General features: G+C 26.3%; 4 protein-coding genes across 4 annotated transcripts; 1 reads left to right on the top strand and 3 right to left on the bottom strand.

Annotated features, from left to right (window-relative positions):
* Positions 1–1,111: 1,111 nt before the first annotated feature.
* PmUG01_12068900 (conserved Plasmodium protein, unknown function) lies at positions 1,112–1,630 on the top strand (the record flags this gene model as incomplete). Its single annotated transcript, XM_029006928.1, has 1 exon — positions 1,112–1,630. The coding sequence occupies one exon, from the start codon at positions 1,112–1,114 to the stop codon at positions 1,628–1,630; it is 519 nt and encodes a 172-aa protein (XP_028863368.1).
* Positions 1,631–2,063: 433 nt separating this feature from the next.
* PmUG01_12068800 (conserved Plasmodium protein, unknown function) lies at positions 2,064–8,518 on the bottom strand (the record flags this gene model as incomplete). Its single annotated transcript, XM_029006927.1, has 14 exons — positions 2,064–2,577; positions 2,779–4,937; positions 5,285–5,363; positions 5,509–5,552; positions 5,723–5,785; positions 5,913–5,976; positions 6,105–6,235; positions 6,419–6,496; positions 6,798–6,867; positions 6,971–7,110; positions 7,287–7,441; positions 7,638–7,776; positions 8,030–8,170; positions 8,453–8,518. The coding sequence occupies 14 exons, from the start codon at positions 8,516–8,518 to the stop codon at positions 2,064–2,066; spliced, it is 3,843 nt and encodes a 1,280-aa protein (XP_028863367.1).
* A 1,178-nt stretch (positions 8,519–9,696) lies between these two features.
* PmUG01_12068700 (conserved Plasmodium protein, unknown function) lies at positions 9,697–14,568 on the bottom strand (the record flags this gene model as incomplete). The annotated part of the gene is made up of 1 exon (XM_029006926.1): positions 9,697–14,568. The coding sequence occupies one exon, from the start codon at positions 14,566–14,568 to the stop codon at positions 9,697–9,699; it is 4,872 nt and encodes a 1,623-aa protein (XP_028863366.1).
* A 3,679-nt stretch (positions 14,569–18,247) lies between these two features.
* HRD3 (ubiquitin-protein ligase, putative) lies at positions 18,248–21,207 on the bottom strand (the record flags this gene model as incomplete). The annotated part of the gene is made up of 2 exons (XM_029006925.1): positions 18,248–20,672; positions 20,993–21,207. The coding sequence occupies 2 exons, from the start codon at positions 21,205–21,207 to the stop codon at positions 18,248–18,250; spliced, it is 2,640 nt and encodes an 879-aa protein (XP_028863365.1).
* Positions 21,208–22,000: the final 793 nt, after the last annotated feature.

The following is a 22,000-nucleotide window of genomic DNA, read 5'->3' as shown; positions in this document are numbered from 1 at the left end:
AATACGCAAAAATTATGCATATATGCATGGAACAATTCAGGGAAGGCTAGCAATATGACGATGCAGCTATTGTTAGTCTTCAGTTACAAATTTATTCTGAACATTATAAAATATTAATTTACTGTTGTATAACAAACTGGAACAATTTTTTTTCTTCTTTCAAGCAAACGCCTTAAAAAAAAAAAAATATTATTTTGTTGAATGAAAAAATATGCATAATATGTACATATATATTCGTACGCATAATATATACTTACTCATCATTTATATCATATTATAAATATATGTATGTTACTCCCCTACATTTTTTTTTTCATTTAACGGTGCTAAACATTACCGAAAGGCATGTTACTACACGCCTGTTACCTAATAGAAATATTTTTACGCGTTCAAAAGTAAAAATAAGTAACGCAACAAAAAAAAAAAAGAATAAATAAAATAAATAAATAAGTGCTTGAACAAATGAATGAACGAGTAAACAAATGACCCAATAAACAAATGAACGAATAAACGAATAAACGAATGAACGAATAAACGAATGAACGAATGAACGAACGAACAAATGAACAAATGACCCAATAAATGAACAAATTAATTGTAACAAATTAACAAAAGCAAATATATCCATATGTTTGCATATTTTATCCATTTAATTTAAAAAAGAGATGATTGCCACATTTGACAGTCTCTTTTCGTGTTGTGCAATTATGATTTTTTCAATGTTATATTCTTAAAAAAGGAAAATTTTAAAATCGAAAGAATAGTGAAGCTGGAAAAAGTTAATACGTGGGCATATACTTATATATGCACTTACGCATATACATACGTAAAAAATAAGGGGCGCTGCTTTATTCCTTTGGAAAAAGCTGAGATGTTATTGCAATTATATATTACTCGGGTCTAATTCAGTAGTATGATAGAGTTATACCACAAAATAATATCACAGCTCATATTCACAAGGCGTGTGCAAAACGCATATGCGAAGCACAAACTTGAACTACAGTCAGAGAAACATATGTAACTTGTTCTGTACAAGGAAAAAATGCTCAAACAAAAAGCCAAATAAATAGAACTCTCCCTTTTAAGGCCTATATTTGAATTAATATTTAAAATGGAGAATAAAAACAAGGGTAAATTAAATCTTAAAAAAGATAAATCATTTGATAAAACCAAAAAGAGCAAGATGGTAGTAAAGTCCCCTCAAAATAGTAAAATATGTAAAGAAAGAGGAAATTGGAATGGAGACAAAATTGACAGTCCGTACAATTTAATCGATGAGACAAATGAAAAATTAAACCAAGGTATAAGTGAAAATTTATTCGAAAATATATTCGAGGAAGAACTTAACAAAAATGTAAGTTACGAATTAGACAATGATATGTTTGAAAGTGAATTAAATGAAAATGCAGAGAGCGAAGTGAGCAAAACGAGTGAAGACTTAGGCAAAGAAGTGGGTGATCTAGCTAGTAATTTTATATTAAAAAAGAAAATATATCAAAAGGATATTGCACAAATAGAAATGAAAATACAAACAAGTAAATTAAACAAACTTATGAAAACAAGGGAGGTAATTTTAGAGATGCTCACAATAATTAAAAACAGAAAATTAAATGTTAACAAATTTTTCTGATTTGTGCGTTTATTATTTTTAAAATTTTTTCTGTTTATGCTATTCGTTTGTGCTTTTCCGCTTTTTTGAAATGCAGGAATTGTAATAAGGATGATATCCTTTAACGCATATTTACTTAGTAAAAATAGGCGCATAAAAGTTAGTGCCAATTTATGTATGTACAAATAGACATTTGTATATCCTTGCAAATTGCAAAAAAGTAAGTTTCGGTAAAGGGGAAAAGCTTAAATAGGTAACCTCTTCATTTTTTTATGTTTTTGCTCGTTCCCCCTTCGCACAGTAGGCATCATCGAAAAAATGAATGCTTTGAATGTGCATTTTTTTTGAGTGCATGCATAGGTATATATATATATATATATATATATGTATATATATGTATGTTGGGTTGTGCATATGTGTACATGTATGTATGGGTGTATACCCCGTAGGTATATTACTTCTTTGCTGCACCCTTGTGCAATAGTGCACCATCTAGAACGTCTTGTATATGTTTTATTTGACTTTCATACATATAGTTTATTGCATCATTATTATTTTTAAAATTTTTTAAAAAATTGTAAAATAACTCCTTTTCTTTAATTATAGTTGAATATTTCTTTACGACCGTTTCAATTTTCTTCTTAGGAACGTTCTCATATGTAAACAAAAAAAACGTATTAATAATCATCAACTTGATTTCAGTTTTTTTTTCAAAATAATCAAAATTTAATATGAACAAAAGGAATGAACTTATTCTTTGCCATATTTTGAAATATAATTCTACTGGTGCTTTCTCGTTCTTCTCTTTTTCTTCCACATGCCCCATTTTAATCTCCTTCACATTTTCATTTGCAATTTCATAGCACTTACAAAATAAAAATAAGTTTTTTACAAAATCGTTAAAATCGATGTCTTCAATAAACAGCTTCTTCATAGCAACGGTGTATTCAATCATGTCAAGAAAATACCTGAAATAAAAAAAGTTGAAAAAAAAAAATGTATATCACATTAACGAGTCAGAACAAATAGAAACTGTATCTATGTGGTGATGCAAGCGTAAACTGCATATAACGACTGCATGATGATATGCCTAGATTGCTCGTTTGCTTGTCTGTATATCCGCTCATTCGCCGCTACAACTAAAAGGAGCATGATGGAAAGATCGTTACAGTATAAAATGAATGATGTTTCTTATGTAGGATGCGCATTCCTTTCGTTGCTCCTGGACTTGCTCATCGTTATTGTTGTTGCTTCGTGTTGGTTGAATATTTCTTGTTATAATTTGAATTTCATTTTTAAATTTTATAGAAGTTATTAAATGAATAGACTGTAAAGTGTTTTCTATTAGTGTGTCCCATTCATAAGAGTAATTGTTTTGTATAGCAAAAGAATTGAAGAGGAAAAAAAAAGAAATATATAACTGCATATACCCTTTTATTCTTACTTCATCACATAAAATTAGCTGTATATAATTAGAATCCTTATTTTTTTCATAATATGTTGACATAAAATAAGAGGGTAATGTAAAATCATTTAGTGAAAGCCTTTGGAAAACATGTAAAAGAAAAGAATTAAATTTATAAATAAAGTTGTACGTTATATCAGCATATGATTTAAATATTAAATAATGATATTTTTTTTTCTTAACAATAAGAGATAAAAAAATCAAAGCATTAAGCTCTTTCTCATTATTTAGGTACATATCTTTAATTTTTTTGCTCCTATCTATAATGTCATTTTTTGTGTAGTCTATTCCATCGTTTGCGCTACTAGCCATTTTACTATTACTTCCTCTGTTTCCTTTACCATTACCACTACCATGAGGTTCATCATTATTATACACCTTTTTATTATTTCCTTTATTTCCTTTATTTCCATCTGAATATTTCTCCTTCTCATTAATCTGCTCAGTATGTTGTATGTCATCTTCTGTGTCATATACTGAACTACTGCTTAGAAAACTTGATACATCTACGAGCGCATCGGTATCATCTATTTTTAGGGAAAAAGCATTTTTTCTTATAGAATTTTCCGTTTTATCATTTGAATTGTTACTGTTATTTTCGATGCTCCCCCCAAAGGTGTGAGTGGAGATAAACCTAACTGACACATTTAAAAAGTGCATATGCTTATGAACAAGTGAGTTAAGTAGCCCCCACTTGTAAAACAAAGGTATAATATATTTTTCACACACATGCTCATTTGTAAGAGTGTGCAAACTGTTTAATTGCTTACGAGCATACTTATGTATTACAATATAATTATCGTGATTTAAATTTATATATTTTAAAAGTTTAAAATAATATGGTTGCATTAAAGTATTTATACTGTCCAGAAAATATTTTTCTGCAAATTTTACTTTTAGAAATTCTTGAATTTCTTCAGTGCCACAAAAATCTATCTCCTCCTCATTTTTCGGTTTCAAAAAATTAGCTATACATACTAATAAGGAAGAGTATCTAATATAATTCTTATTTAAATTAGAATCAGTTAGGAGTGCATTATTTGTTTCTTTGTCTTTGTTTTCGTTCTTGTTTTTGTTTCTGTCTTTGTCTGTGCTTTGATCTTTTCCTTTTTCTCTAGCCTTGTCTTCTCCTTTGTCTTTTCCATTTCCTTTTCTAATTCCTTTATCCTTTGTACCATTCACTAAGGTGTGTGCCTTCCCCTCCTCCCAACTATTCTCGCTCAACAAAATTGAATTGTCCTCATCCCTCAGTTTGATGTTCGTTATTTCAAACAGCACAGATGACAGTTTATACCTATCTATTATTTTTAAATTTGTCGAAAATTTACTTATACAAATCATCAAAACAGGGTATTCACTTATCAGGTTAATGCACTTTTTCGCTTGTTCCTTTATATCACATTTCCATATAGAATAAGTCATCAAATTTGTCGATAATTTTAAAAATTCACATATTTCTTTATTTTTTATTTTTTCATGATATTGTTGTTTCATATACGATAATTTTTTTATACACGACTGAACACTGAATGTAAAAAAATCTTTTGTTATTCTTTTAGTAAATTCATTATGATCTAGTTGTTCAAAAAAATCCTGATTTAAATTTTTATTCAACTCTAATACAAGAATTACAAAATTTTTCCTTACACGTAGACTCTTATCATTCAATAAATATTTAATTCTCTTAAATATTTGAAGAAAAATTTTATTTATCCTTTTATTTTTCGCTAGGTCACATAATCCTAGAACAACTTCATTCCTTACATTATCATAATATTTTTCTTTCAAAAACTTGTTCATTAATGTTTCTAATAAGGACATTCTTTTTTCGTCGCTAATTATTTCCCACAACTCGTTTAGCACCTTCAAAGGGGGTGGGATATGTCGAAGAGTAGTGAATGAGTGTGTATACATTTACGTATACACCTATGTACATGCGCATGTGCACACATAATGCGTGCAGGTATATATTTGTGCATATGTACAAAGAAGCGTAGCTTTTCTGCTGCTTCTCCCCTTTAAAGCACTATTTTGAATGCATACACAAGTGTTATAATGAAACTACGTCCAAATACTACTCTCGCTCATATATGAGTTTGCGTAATGCACTATATTACTTATCACTGTATTTTATTAAACTAAATTCTTCTGCTAGTTCTACTCGTTTTGCCAATTCTTCACATTTTATGTGCTGTCTGTTTTTCTCTTACGTAGCATATGCACTTGGCTGCAGCCTGCAGAACACACGAATTTCCATCTTCCGATAACTCAAACAAGGCGTTGTAAGCTCTTAAAAAGGGAAGCGTAAAAGGGCACAAGTCCCCATGTACATGCATATATACACGTATACACATATATGTGCATATATGCATATGTACATATCTATATATGCTTTTATGTTTTATTTGCAATCGTCAATTTTTCCTGAGCTAACTTTTCCATTTCCTGTAGGTAGTCTATGCTCTTTATGCACGGGTCCTATACACACACATATGTACACATATATGTATATGTATGTATATATATGTACACAATTTAAACGACAAAAAAAAAATAAAATAAAATAAAAATAAATGAATATTATAAAAATGCTCAAAAAATAAATAAGTAGAAACTCTTATGAAAACTCAATATAAATTATAGGTTACCACAACAGGAAAAATAAACTGGAAAATACATGTCGCATTAAATCGAATTTTCCAATTGGGGGACTAACAATATTTCGTATTTTAAAAAAAAAAAATCGTGCACTAAATTATTTTCTATTTTTGATTTTCATCACATATATATATATATGTATATATATACATATTCATATATATATGTCGCTTAAATTACCATTAAATTTCTCCATATAACAGGGTCGTAAATTTTGAAGATTAAGTTATTGATGCTCTTGTCTCTTATTACACGGGACAAAATTAAACAACAAAACGAAGTCGAAAAACAAACACAGGTACATATGTATAATATTCCCATAATATATAAGCATATATGTATGTATATGGCAAAATTTTTATACGTGTTTACCCCTTATTCGTATGAAATATATTAAGCAAGCTTCTAAAACGTGCCGCAATTTTAATAGGACACTTTAGGGCAAAGTGAACGAGGTACTCGATTTGGGTTTCTAGGGTCCTAATCATATCACCAGAACAATTCTGCATACATGCAGAAAAAAAAAAATATACTTACATATATTCATTTATACGTAAGAAAATATGTAACTGATTGTACAAAAAAAATTAAGAACATGTTCTATAATTAGTAAAATATGATCTAGCTAAAAAAAAAAAAAAAAAAAAAAAAAAAAAAAAACTCTGTTCTATTTTTGTGTTTTGTACTTTCCATGTTAAAAGAATAATTTGAGAATAGTGGCTGATATTATCATACGATAAAAGCACCAAGTTGTGTACAAATTTCTAATAAAAGGAGGAAAAAAGGAAAAAGAACAAAATGATTAAAATGAACAAAACGATGAAAAAGAACAATATGATTAAAATGAACAAAACAATGAAAACGAACAATATGATTAAAATGAACAAAACAATGAAAACGAACAATATGATTAAAACGAACAATATGATTAAAATGAACAAAACGATGAAAACGAAAAATATGATCAAAATGAACAAAATGAACGAAATGACATGAAATTTATGAAAACTAAGCCTTGCTTATTTATAAAGAGTAGTCCTTTCCATCTTTTTCATTATCATTTACCTTAAAAAGGTGAAACGCTATGCTTTCATTTTGAGACCAAACATAAGACAAAAAGGTCTTTCCATCGGGGCTGAAAAAGATAATTTTTTTTTCTTATTCATTTATTTATCACTAAATAATATATATTGTATGCTTATTTTAATTTATTTAAAATTTTTTTTTTTTTTTCGAACTTATCGTAAAATTTGGGAAGATTTAAGGTATAGGAGCACAAAAGATAAAACGAGTCAGTTGTTCTTTCTGATATACCCCATTTTATGTATTTGCAAAAATCCTTATATTTTTTTAATTTGCCGATGTCAGCAGCCTTTCCCTTTATTAAGAATTGAAGAGGGAAAATAAACATATATCTACATACACGCATTTGTATTTATATAACTATACATATACGCATACACATAGATATACATATGCATAACTATATGCTTGTATGCGCATATTAATCCGGTTGCACAAAGAAGATCCCAATTTTTCAAATTTTTATTTTACCTCGGTAGAACAGCTTTTCCACAATAAAAATAGCAACAGGTTTATTTTTACATTTCCCGTATATTCATTTTCCTTTAAATTTATATCACATATAGTTAGCAAACATTTGCCAAAATATATCCTAACTTCTTTGTCACTTAGCATAAATTGGATTTCTATTCATTAAAAAGAGTGTATATAAAAAAAGATATATATGTACACTTGTCGCAGAGTTGGAGCATTTATACATATATATATATATATATATATATATATGTATATGTATTCATTTATTTATGCATTTATTTATTCATTTATCTATCTTATATTCCCCTATTTCATTTTTTTTTAATTTTCTTTGTTGTCTTTAACCGGTGAGTTTATAAAAAACGACTTGGAAATTTTCATCGAGAATTATATGTTTCTTCTTTTTTTGGCTATTTACTAAATGTTGTAAGTATATCGAAACAAAATTTATGCATGTTAATAGGTACTGTCTATTATTTTCGTCCTTAAAAAAAAAAAAAAAAAAAATATAGCTAGTTAAAAGGAAAACACATTTCCTACCTTGTTACATATGTACATATATATATATATATTTACATAGATAAACACGTAAAAATATATGCAAAAATATACGTAAAAACGCCTATATATATACATACATGCTTATGTGTTTTCCCCTATAATAAGATTGTTGATAATATGTAAGACTATTAAAACATTGCATATAATGACAAATATGTACATGCTTTTCCTTATACCCGAAACAGTAATGTCGAGTTCTCCTCATCATAAATTAAATTTTCAGGGCGAATATGTTCTTCCAGTATTTTGTGGAGGCATATCCATAATTGCTCAAGATCTTTGCTTTTACAGGCACGCAAAAAACTAAGAAAGTCCACCTGATAAAGTTATAAAAAAATAATAATAAACTGGAATAAGCGGAGTTATAATGAGGGAAGCCCCTATTAGCGCAGTATTAGTTGATCTAGTTAAAATGAAAGTATATATACTTTTAAGAATAATTTACCCTTAAACCTTTGCACACAAAAATAGCTATTTTTCATTTTTATTTTTAATTCATAAAGAAAGTAACATAACATAGGAAAAGTTATTTTGTAGATAATATCTGATTATTCGTAATGGATACTCAGACATATTTGAGTCTTTACATATGTTCTTACCTTCTTTTTACATAGCAATTTAAATCCATTTAATTCTTTAATATTATTTAAAATGTCTTCATACATTTTTGAGTTAATTATTAGGCATTTTTAATATAGTATAAAGATAGTAGATTTTTGCGATTTTGCTATATATGGCAATAGTTTTCTCCCTTTGCATATATATATATATATATATATATAACAAGAGATTAATTTTTTTTTCTCTTTTAATGTAGACGAGAAATGATTAATAAAAATGGAGTAATTATTCCATATTAGTCTCTTCCTAGTACGAATATAAATTAATGTTTTATTTTTTGTACGTTAAAATTATCCTTATATAGTGTATTTGGATGAATGTACATAATATTGCGCTGCATTCATGTGTATAATTGTACAAATAACACACAGCTTGAACAATTTGTCCTTTTTTATTTTTTCTTCTATCGATATCAGTATTACAAAATTATTATGCATATATAAATATACTTTTTCTTTTCTTTAATTATGGTCTATTTCTTATTACAGAGAAGAATAAGATTAGGTCATAGTTTAAATAAAAAACATGCACAAACAAAATCAATGTTTATCAAATGTGTATTATGCTAATGAAAGGGGGAAAAAAAAAAAAAAAAAAAATAAGCATATTATATAAATAAAAATATCAAATATAAACAACTTAAAGTTATTTTTATAATTTATTATAAATAAATATATATACGCACATATGATTCAATAAGACATATATACACAAACAAAAAAAAAAAGGAAGTATGAAATTAAAAAAAAAATTTTCAATGATAAAATAAATCGCATAAATAAATATGTACGGGTAAAGGAATACGTAAATACGCACACGTAAAGGCATACGTAAATACGCACACGTAAAGGCATACGTAAATACGCACACGTAAAGGCATACGTAAATACGCACGCGTAAAGGAATACATAAATACGCACGCGTAAAAGCATACGTAATTATCGCACGTGTAAAGGAATACGTAGTTATGTGCATGCAAAGGTTTACGTATATAATGTACGTGCACGGATACGTATTCCATTCCTTAACGTTTTAAAAAAAGTCTATTCGTCCCAAGGCAGTATGGTAAAACACGTATTTTCTTTTTCGCTAAAGAATACATTACACAATTCTCACTATTTACATTACAGTGATGTACCCTCTTTACGGATATATTCAATATAGTAATAATTCTTCTTCTACTTTTTTTCTTTTTTATAATTATCTGCTCATATCACAATAACTAAGACTTGTTTTCATCAGACGAGTCGACATTTATGCATTTATATACTGCACATTTTTCATTCAAGTGTGTAATTTTCCCTTTCATTTTATCATTAATTTTACTAATTTTTAGTATATTTGTATGCTGATTTTTTTTACTACACTGATAATCATTTTTTAATTTTCTCTTTTTAAATAATTTCATTTTTTCATTTAACATGTGGTTAGAATTAAAACTTTTCTTATCATCAGCAATAATTAAGAGATTTTCCTCAGGGCATTTATTTTTCTGACTATCGTAATGGCTATTACTCTTGTTAATAAGATTACTATTTATTGCTGAACTATTACTAAAAATATTTCGAATGGTATTAATATTGTTATTTCTCTTCATGTTGTTATGAATATTATCAATTATGTTACTGCGCATGTTACTATTAATGTTTGTATAATTATGGTTATTACCATGAACAATAGTCTTATAATTATTACTAACATAGTTAATGTTGTAATTTCGCTTAAAGTTGTTGTCCATATTAAAGCTATTGCTTCTAACGACACTAGCAGCAGCGCTGATACTGCTGTTACGATTAGATGCAACATTGTAATTATAATTATACTTATAATTATAATTATTATTATTATAATTATTATTATTATTGTTATTATTATTATTATTATTATTATTATTATTATTATTATTAGCAGTAGTAATAGTAGCAGTAGTAGTGTTATACTTATTTCTAGTTATGTTTTCTATAAACATACTAATATTTCTACATTCTGTTTTATTTTTTGGATTTATTTTCTCGGGAGCTGAGATCTTCCTATTTGGTGTTACGCTCATATCATCGCTGTCCTCATTGTCCGAGCATATAATTATATGAGTAGCACATAATTTTTTCTCAGTTTTGCTATTTTTCTTTTTGTCTGCACTTTTTTTCGTTATTTCATTTGACAATATTTTATTATTTTTCTTTTTGGTTGTGGGACTCACTTCCTTAACATTACTATTTTTAAAAGATTCATTTCCTTTCTTTTTATTTAACTGTTTGTTATTGTTTCCACTATTATATTCATTCTTTGGTGTTGACTGTTTCTTATTATTTGATTTATTACAAAAGTCTTTACTTGGTTGCATCTCACTGTAGGTATTACTACAAGTACTCCCTTTTTTTACCAAACTTTTTTCATCTAACTCTGTTTTATTATTTCCTTTATTTTTATTATCCTCCTTACAAGTATTATCATTATCATTTGATATCATCTTATTTTCTTTGAACAAATTCTTATTTCGATAATAGGCATTATTCAATTTTTGCATCTCATTTGTATCGAATAGAAACACTTTTTTATTCCTTCCTTTATCATATAATAAATCAACTTTATATTTATCTTGATAGAACTCAACAAGGGCTTCAATATAATCAGCATTAATAATAATATTTGTTTTATATCTAAAATTAAATAAGTTTGTTAAAATTTCTGACAAAGTCATATAGGGTAATTTGACAAAATGTTTATTTTGTTTTTCAACAAGTGCTTCAAAACCTGCTAATATCATATCTTTTAATATGCATTTTTTCTTAATAAATATTTTAATATAGTTCAACAAATCATGCGATATATCTGAAAATCTTTTGAAAAACTTTTCCAGTGATTTATAGTCTTCCTTCTGAGTACCATTTATACTAGTCATTTTGTTTATTTTATTTGTTTCCATTTCCAGATCCGTACTTTCATTATTTTTGCACGTTCCCTTGTTTTTTTCCACATCCGTTGATTTACACCCCTTCGGGGTTTTACCGCTGCCAACGCCATTAATATTACTATTACTGTTACTACTATTACTATTATAGATACCATTTCCACCATCATCCATATGTTTCAACGTCTGTTGGTTCACCTTTCCGTCCGTATTCTCCACACTGCATTTCCTACCATCCGCACACAAACTGCCTGTGTTATTATCTGGTCTGTTGTTTATGATATGCTCATTTTTTAATAAAGCATTATTAATACCACTGATAATGCCATCATTATTACTAATACCAATATTACTTCTATCATTATTAGTGTTATTATCACTCCTAGTGATATCATTATTATGGGAACTCCTATTATGCAAGTTATTCTTCTTATTATTAGCGGAGCTATAATCACTACATACATTTTTATCCCCGTCAATATGCTCTATTGTGCTATGATTTGATAAATGTATGGACATATTATCATTATTATCTAATTCGCTTTTTATATTTATTAGTTTCATTTTATCGTTTTCCTCTGTACTTTCCTTATTATTTGTACTACCCGATATACAACAATTTATATTGTAAATATTTCCTACACTCAAATCTGTACGTGGTATTATTATACTACTTCTTTTTACAAGATTATTATTATATGTATTTTTATCCTCTTTAACTGCTTTATCACACATACTAAACATGTTGTTGTCCTTACTCTCCTCATTATCCTTTCTAATGTTTCCAATTAACTCTTTTTCACTACTGTTGTTTCTATTATATTCTCCTAAATTGTTTGAACCACTTTCATTATCAAACTTTTTAAAATTTACTTCGCAGATAATGTTGCTATTCTTATTCGTGCTATTAATTGCTGATTTGTTAGAATTTGCATGAACGAGTTCATGTGCATCACTACTACTGTTTTTACAAAATGGACCATTTTTGAGTAAGCAATTACTTCCTCCATTAGTGGTACTGGCATTTCCATCAATAGATGTACCAACATGAATGGTTGTACCACTTTCCGTAAACTCTTTGTTTGTCTTTTCCTTATTGTCCTGATAAGATTTCCAAGAAGAAATATCCTTCAAAATATTATTCAAATGCGTCTTATTATTTTTCTCAAAAATCTGAGAATGTTTTATTTTACTAATAAATTCCTTTTCACAATTTATATATACTTTCGTGTTATATGTAAATATATGCTCAAACCATATTCTACATATATCTATATCGTTGAGAGTGTTAGATGTCTTGCTCATAATAGTTGTAAGCCATCTCAACTGCTTTACATCTATTTCAATGAAATCATTTAATTTTTTATCAAAATGATTTAAAACATTTTTTTGTTTATCCATAACTTGTACAAAAATTTTATATATATATGTTTTTATTATTATTTGTATATCTGATATATTTACTTCCACAGGTAGTGCATCTAGCTCTTTTTCTAATTTTTCAAAAGAGTGTATAAACTCGGGTGGAATATGTTTTTCAAATTTTTTCCATGCATAAGGATTAAATATAATATCCTCCTCAGATGAAGATGATTCTTGTGAGTTATCATCATTCTCATCTTCAGATGAAGATGATTCTATATCTCCTTCACTTGAATATATGATAAAATCATTTGGGTTTTGTTCAAAATTATTTATATCAATATATGATTCACTTATTTCCATTACACTATCATCAGATTTGGACGAACAAGAGGAATATATAATATCTAACTCCATATCTTCATTATTCTGTTGTTTTTCATCACTAAGGGGTAGGCTTTTTTCATGTTTATTTTTATTTTGTTCATTAATGTGTATTTTCTTTTCACAATCTTCTACTCGTTGAACTACTTCATTATGCTCCATATTAAGCAATTTGTTATCCCCCTTATTATACTCCTTGTTATCCTCTTTATTTTTCCCCATTTCTCCTTTTTTTTTTCTTTTTCTTTCCTTCTCTTCCTCATCACTATAAGACACATACTTACATTTTGAGCTATAAAACGAAATGAAATAATTTGGGTTAATATCTACATAATCATCAGACATATCTGCACTCCATACACTATATTCATCTTCTATTTGTCTTGTCAAAATTATTTCATTTTTTGTTTTATTTAATTCTTTATACATTTCTTCGTCATCTAAAAATGGATCATTAATATCATAAAACATATCCCCTCCACCAATTTTAAAATAAGTTGTTGGATCACCTACTAAATGTTGTAGGTTTATCCTATCAGATAGGGAGTTTATACATTTTAACAAAGGGTCTAAATATTCTTGCTTCTTTTTCTGAAGATTAAAGTTTTTGAAATCTTCATTTGGTGAAGTAACAGTTGTTATACTACTAGTACAACCACCACTACCATTCGTGCTACTATTAACTGTATTTTTTAGAATACTTTTATTTTTCGTTATGATATTTTTATCATTTAAGATTGATAAGTTATTCACACTATTATCAGTGTTTTCACATAACATCTTTGTATTATGCACATGTTCCATGTCCATATTTTCATTTATAATTACATTATTATTACTGTTGTAATTCTGATAATAAACAAAACTACATTCACTTTTATATTTATTTAAACATTCTAAATAAAAATCAATAATCTTACAATTTTTTTTTCTTACATCATCATCATGATTATCAAAATTTATGTATATGTTAATCCCATGTTTATATCTTTGAAGTATTAAATCCTTTTCAATTACGTTTTCTTCTTCTACTTCTAGTTCCTCATCTGATAAATTTCCATCCTCATTTAATAAATTCTCTTCCTCTGTCTCATAACTACTCTTATTTTCAATAATAAAACTATTTTTTTTTTCCTCCTTTTCCGTTTCAGTATTCGTTTTTATAACAACATTGCTATTGCTATTACTACGAAAATTATTGCTGCCCATATTCATATCATTAATTTTAGTTATTCCCATGTCCAAAAAATCTAAATTATTCTCATTTTTATTTTCGACATTGTTAAGAACGTTTAATTCTACTTCTTTCTTCTCCTCATTCATGTTTACATGTTTTATTTTGTTACTGCCTTTGATCTTTTTTTCATTTTTATATAAACTTTCAATTACATGATGGTTATGATCTATATTTTTATTTTTTTTTTCGACAGTAGCCATTGATTTTCACATTATATATAAATATATATTTTTATATAAACAGATCAAAAAAAAAAAAAAAAAAAAAAAGAATGAACAGACGAACGAAAGAAGGGAATAACGAATGAAAGAAAAAACGAAAGAACGAAAAGAAAAATTTTAATTAACTTTATAAAAACTTTTATTACTGTAAGTCTTCGTTATTCTTTCTTGAACAAGCAGTTAAAAGGTTCGCGAACGATATAATTATATACCAAATGTATTTTTAATTCCTTTTCGTTGGTTTTCTTCATTTCTATTATATATAACCTTGCTTTTGTTTTATTTCGGTATGTATTTCTTCCTTGTTTATTTGGACTTTGTAATAATTTGCAATATTTTGCTAAATTTGCAATATTTGCTAAATTTGCTAAATTTGCAATATTTTGCTAAATTTGCAATATTTGCTAAATTTGCTAAATTTGCTAAATTTGCAATATTTGCAATATTTGCTATATTTTCAATATTTTGCTATATTTTCAATATTTTGCTATATTTTCAATATTTTGTTGTATTTGCTAATATTTTTCTTAATGTTATTTTTTTTATTCTGTTATTGTTGATAATTTTATTTAATTTAATTTTTACTTCTGCATAACAGTATATTATTTTTTTTTATTTTTTTTTTTTGCAAAAATCTTAATTTATTATTTATTAATATTATTCTTTTGTCATTGTATTGTTATACTTTTGTCATTGTTACTACTGTACTTGCCATTGCTATTACTGTTGCCATTGTCACTGTTATTTGTTACTGTTACTGTTATTGTTCCTGTTTTATTGTTACTGTTACTGTTACTGTTACTGTTATTTCTGTTACTGTTATATTTATATTTATATTTATATTTATTTATTTTTTTTATTCCATTTATGTATAAATATATATATTTTAACATATACGTTTTCTTTATTTTTTTGTTATATTTTTAATTTTATTTTATATTTTTTGGGGTTTTTTTAGCAATGTCTTTCTTGTTTTGGGTTACCAAAAGCTATAATTGTTAAATTACTACATAATATATAATTATATATATATATATATATAATGTATACATATATATATATATAATGTATACATATATATATATAATGTATAGATATATATATATATAATGTATACATATATAATTTAATATATTTTATTACATGTATAACTATAAAAAAAAAAAATTATATTATTCAAGTATGTACATACTATAAACTATACAACTACAATGTTTCATTTTTTTTTTATTTTTATGATAATGGTACAGTATAAATGTATCCATAATTATAAAACTGTGTGTATATGTAATTAAAGATAATGTATATACATATGTTCATTCTATTATACTTTTTATGTACAAACTTCTATCAATCAAGTCATAAATATATATACGCATAAACCTCATTTACAGTCATTGTATATACGAATTTGAACATACATATAAGCACGAATTTATAGAGGTATAAGCATGTATATATATATATTTATGTATATATGGTATGAACAATCGGTGTACATAAAAATTTGAATATGTATATAAGCACAAGTACGTACATATACCGTATGAATAGTTAACATATGTAAAAATTTGAGCATGTGTATACTCACATGTATATATATACATAAGAGGGGTGTATAAAATTTTATCATTAAAACAAATTTAATTTTTCTTCTAGACACTCTCAAAGGAAGCGTTATCTAAAACTATTTTAAACAATAAAAAATAATTAAATCCAACAGAAGGTAAATCATTAAATAAAGAAAGTATATACGTATCATATGTGTATAGATGTATATACATATATAAATATATAAATATATATATTTGAACAAATAAAGCTGTGCATTCGATTTCTTCACTCGAATTATTTTTATAAACTTAAAGCAGATTTTATTAAAGAATTTCTCTATTTTGTGACTTCCTAAATATTTGAAATTATACCATTTTATAGGCACATGTATATGAATGTACATAAATACATTTACATATACGTATAATTACATATACGTATAATTACATATACATATATTTACATATACATATATTTACATATACATATATTTACATATACGTATAATTACATATACATATATTTACATATACATATATTTACATATACGTATAATTACATATACATATATTTACATACATATTTATATATATACACATATTAAAATATACATTTATATGTATACATATATTTGCATGTACACTTACTATAAAATTAATTAAAGATCAGATTAAAAAAAAAAAAGGATAAAAATAAAATGGAATAATATATATAAAACAAGTACATAATGTCACATTTTCAACATTTAACATTCTTTCATTATGAATAAGATAAATTTTATTTTCACAAAAAGCATTAGTAAAAAAAAAAAAAAAAAAAAAAAAAAGATTATTTTATATCTTTACAAAATGTGATTTGCTTATGGAAAATAAAAATTAACTTGGTCTTTCAATTATTTTTTTTATTTTGTTTTACTATTTTATTTTATTATATTATTTTATTTTACTATTTTTTTTTTTTTTTTTTTTTTTTTTTGTACTGAACCACTATAGCAATTATGTATATTGAACACAATATTGTTATTTTTCTTTTTTTCGAGATAAAATTTTTGGAAAATAGAATTACATATTTGTCTTGTTAATATTTATAAATACTACTAAGAACAAAAAACAAAAAAAAAAAAAAAAAAAATGTATATATATATATATATATATATATGAAAAATTAGTGAAACAAAAAAAAAAAAAAAAAGTCCAAATAGGGTAATAAAAATAACTAAAATAGCAAATGCCTAATTAAGGGAGAAGGAATGGATTTTTTAAAAATTTTTTGGAATTTAAATTAATAGTATCATGTACGTAAAATAGTAACTTGTGCATCTTCATATTTTTACGTTGCAAGACAGAAGTGTTTGCAACAAGTTGTATTGTGCACATACTCACAATGATAATACATAAATATATATTCATATGTAAATGCAAATACTATTATATATACACATACAATCATAAATATATAATAATGTAAATATTTTCTATAAATACTTATTTTTAAAAATAATTATAAAAATTATAAGAAATTTTATTACACACGGCAAAACATAACGTGAACTACTTTTTCTCAAGTGGTACATATCACAGATAACTTGTAACTCCAACGTAGATATTGTCGCGTGTTTAAATGTAAAAAGTTCACAGATTAAATTAAACATAAATGGAAAATGAATAATGTAATAAATTTTATGTTAATAATAATTTAACAATATACTTAAAAAAAGTATCCCAAAACATGTAGTAATAATATATATATATTTATCCAGTGGAGCTTAATTTTTTTTTTAATTTTTACAAAACAAATTGTGTATATACCACTTTAAGAATTTGTTTATTAAGGGATTCCCCATTTGATATATATATATACGTACATGTGAACATGGATGTGTGAGTTTGCTCATATATGTGCACATGTATTATTCACATGTACAAAGCAGTTAACGAGAAAAGAGTGAGAAAATTTTTTCTTTTAATTGCACATTTTTATTTAATATACATATGCTCTAGTAATTTTTCCATATAATTTATATGTCATATCTGGAAATGGGGAAATAAATAAATATATATACATATAATGTTCATGTATGAAGGAAAAAAAAAAAAATGCTTAATTAAAAAAATAAAATCTTTTTAAAATCTTTAATTTTTTTTTTAAAATTATATAAATGTTTGTTCAATTTTATATATAAGACAAATAAAACAGATGGAACTTTATTCGTTGGGTAAATTTTAATAGATGAATTGAAATAAATTAATGCTTTTTCTATATTTTTTGAAACACCTATACCATAATAATGCATGAACCCTAAGTTATAGCAAGCTCTTGACAAGGCCTGAATAACATAAAAATTATTCGGATAATAAGATATTATACTTTTATAATGGTGATAAGCTAGTTGGTAGTCTACCTCATTAAAAGAAAATTTAAATCCAAAATGAAATTTCCATTTGTCGTTGAAAATTATACCAGCCTCGTCCACGAAATCTGTAGAAATTATCTTGTTCGTCTTTACCACACCTGAGAAACCGTCACTGGTTCGGGCGCTTATTCTGGCAATGTTTTTTGCATTGCTTTGTGTTCCACTTTTTGTTCCACTTTTTGTTCCACTTTTTTCGCCATTTTTTACACCATTTTTTAAACCGCTTCTTTGGCCAATTCCTGCATGGGTATACAAATATTCACTATGATTTATATCATATAACGAATTAATGGGTAGGTTATTCTTAGGAAATATACGAATGTACAACCCATAGCCCTTATAAGCATAGTCCCCTAAAGTGTACAAAGACTTAAAATCGTTGTTCTCAGATGCCATGGCTAGGTATCTGCTAGCATAAACTTTTTTACATTTATCATTTGTTGGTAAAAAAAATGCAAAGTCATGATTGTTAATTTTGTAAGATAAATTTATTTGTGATTGCACACTTCCAGTTTCAGCTAGTAATGCCATTAAAAATAGAGCTTCTTTGATTCTTCCTTTTTCTGTATATCTAATAATTCTATTGGTTGTATTTAAAATAAAAACATGGTTTTCTGCAACTTTCGCTAAAAGAGATAAGGCTAATTTACAATTCCTTGCAGTAATAATTCCATTGTAATGCATATATCCAATCACATATGCTGCTAACAAATTTCCATTATTTAATGATTTATAAAACCAATAGAAAGCATTTTGAAAAGATTGAGCAGCACCAACTCCACTTAAATACAAACATGCTAAATTAAATTGAGCAGACGATAAATTATTCTTAGCTGATAATTCAAAATAGTAAAATGCCAAATTAGGGTTTTTTTTAAAATTACCTAAACCAAAAAAATGCATATAACCCAATCCATTAAAACTTAAAGAATCATTTAATTTGTTTCCTCTTATAAAATATTCAGCTGCTTTATTATAATTTATTTTAACTCCTAAGCCAAGCATATATATATACCCTAATAAAGATATTGCTTCCGAATTGTTGTATTTAGCTGCTTTTATTAAATAATCATGAGCTTTTTTATAATTTTTTTCTACTCCATCTATTCCCATTAAATACCTACGTGCTATCATTGTTATTATTCGATGGTTATCATGTAAGGATGACTCTAGAAAAATTTCAATATTTTTTATTCTTTTATTATTTATATTATATCTATCATAATATGGCACATTTAATCTCATTAAATCAACAATTTCAAATTCAGTTTTTTCACCAGAATTAAATATCTCCTTTATTAATCTTAAGTAATATCTAGCAGCAGTGTCACAGTCTTTTTCTACCCCATAACCGTTCATATATCTTACTCCTAATGCTAAAAGGCTGCCTGGGTGATTTGCTATACTACTACTATAATAATATAATAAACTTAAATTATGATTGCGACTGTAATTTATTTTTCTTCCTTTTTTAACATAAAAATCTTTCTTTGGAAAGTTGTCCAAATTCTTAAAATATACTTTTAGCTCATCAGTATTGTACCTTATGTTTTTTATTTTCAAAACTAACTCGTTATTTTGGGTAAAGCTGATCATTGGAACATTTCGGAAATTTCGAGCGTCTTCTTCTTCTACTTCCGCTTCTACTTCCGCTTCTACTTCCTCTTCTCCTTCTGCTTCTCCTTCTGCTTCTACTTCTACTTCTACTTCTACTTCTGCTTCTGCTTCTACTCCCTGTGTATGTTTTCCTTCTTTTTTACCCCCTTTCTTACCCTCATTTTTCCCCTCTCCCTTTTCCACTTCCCCTTCTACCTGCTCTTCGTACTTTCCACTTTTTTGATGTAGACCAACTGCTATACCCCTTTCTAAATACTTAGCTCTTAAAAGTAAATACATTCTAAATAATATTATATTCTGTTCTATTTCATCTTCTTCAACATAATATGAATACAAATTAGGTAAAGAAAAATAGTTTGAATACATAACAGCCAAGTAAAATTGAGCATCTGAACTGCCGTAATCTGAACACACTTTCCATATATAGAGAGCATTACATACGTCCCTTTTTACAGGATTCAGCCCTAAATAATAGAATACCCCACTCAGTGTCAAACATCTGTAAATACGGAAATAGTTGCACCTTTATACTACTGTTCATACGGACGCGGATAGATATATATGTGTAATAAGCCACGTGTATGTATTACTAAACACATACACGTATAACTATTAGCACACATATATAACTACATACTTGTATAACTACAAAGATACATGCATAACTACAAGCACACATATATAACTACATACTTGTATAACTACAAAGATACATGCATAACTACAAGAACACATGTATAACCACTCACAAATATGTTTAACACCCCTCATACATGCGTACATACGCACAGCAAACTGCATCTACTCTTGTTCACATACCTTATATCATAGTGAACACAGCTTTTTAAATTGGAGAAAGATTTTTCGTATTCACCTTTATCTAGTAAGTCATACGCTTCAACAAAGTGGTCTATTTTTTTATTTGAGTTTTCAGAGTAATCATGTGTGCAAACACAATTTTGACGAAGTAGTATTAGGGAAATGATGAATAACACAATGGGGAACGATTTAAAATAACTGGACGTGTTATACATACTTCTACCTAAAACATTTTATTCAAAAAAAAGTGTATTTCAAATAGTTAGAAGCCCTACAGAAGCCCTCGTGCAAATTTATTGAAACTGACATGTATCTATTCTTTTATGTACATATATATATACACATATATACTTAAATACATACACGTATTTATGCACTTTTAATAGTAGCCCCCCCAACTTTGAGAATATTGTAATTTACTATTTAAAAATTCCTTTTTACCAAAGCGGAAAAATGTAATGTTACTATCCGTATTCTTCAAAAAATTATTTATATACCTTTTATGCATTCATTTTTGGAAAGGTATAATAAACTCTTCAAATAAAAGAAAAGAAAAAATAAAGCAGCTAGATGATGCATTTTAAAAATGCTGTGTTTTATTTATGCATTATCTATCATTTTATTTTGTTTTATTTATTTATTTTTTTTTTTATTTTATTTTTATCTTATTTATTTCATATATATTTTTTTTTTCTGTTTATGATTAAAAAAAAATAAAATAAAGAAGGCACACAATAAATATCTAAAATTTTTAAAATCAATTTTGTTTGTTTTGTTTGTTTGTTTTGTTTGTTTGTTTTGTTTGTTTGTTTTGTTTTTTTGTACTAACAATATTGTTGAATTGGGTAATCTATAAATGACAAAACTTTCTATTATTAGGATGAAATGAATTGCTACACATAAAAAAATAGATGGTCATTTATAACAGAACAGTGTAAAATGTGCATATTAGTTTACTTATGTACGCACATACATATAAATATAATACATACATGCATATACATATAC

This window comes from Plasmodium malariae, assembly GCF_900090045.1.
Source record: "Plasmodium malariae genome assembly, chromosome: 12".
NCBI classification, from domain to species: Eukaryota; Apicomplexa; class Aconoidasida; order Haemosporida; family Plasmodiidae; genus Plasmodium; species Plasmodium malariae.
The sequence above is the reverse complement of the archived record's forward strand: the minus strand, read 5'-3'. Positions and strand labels throughout refer to the sequence as shown.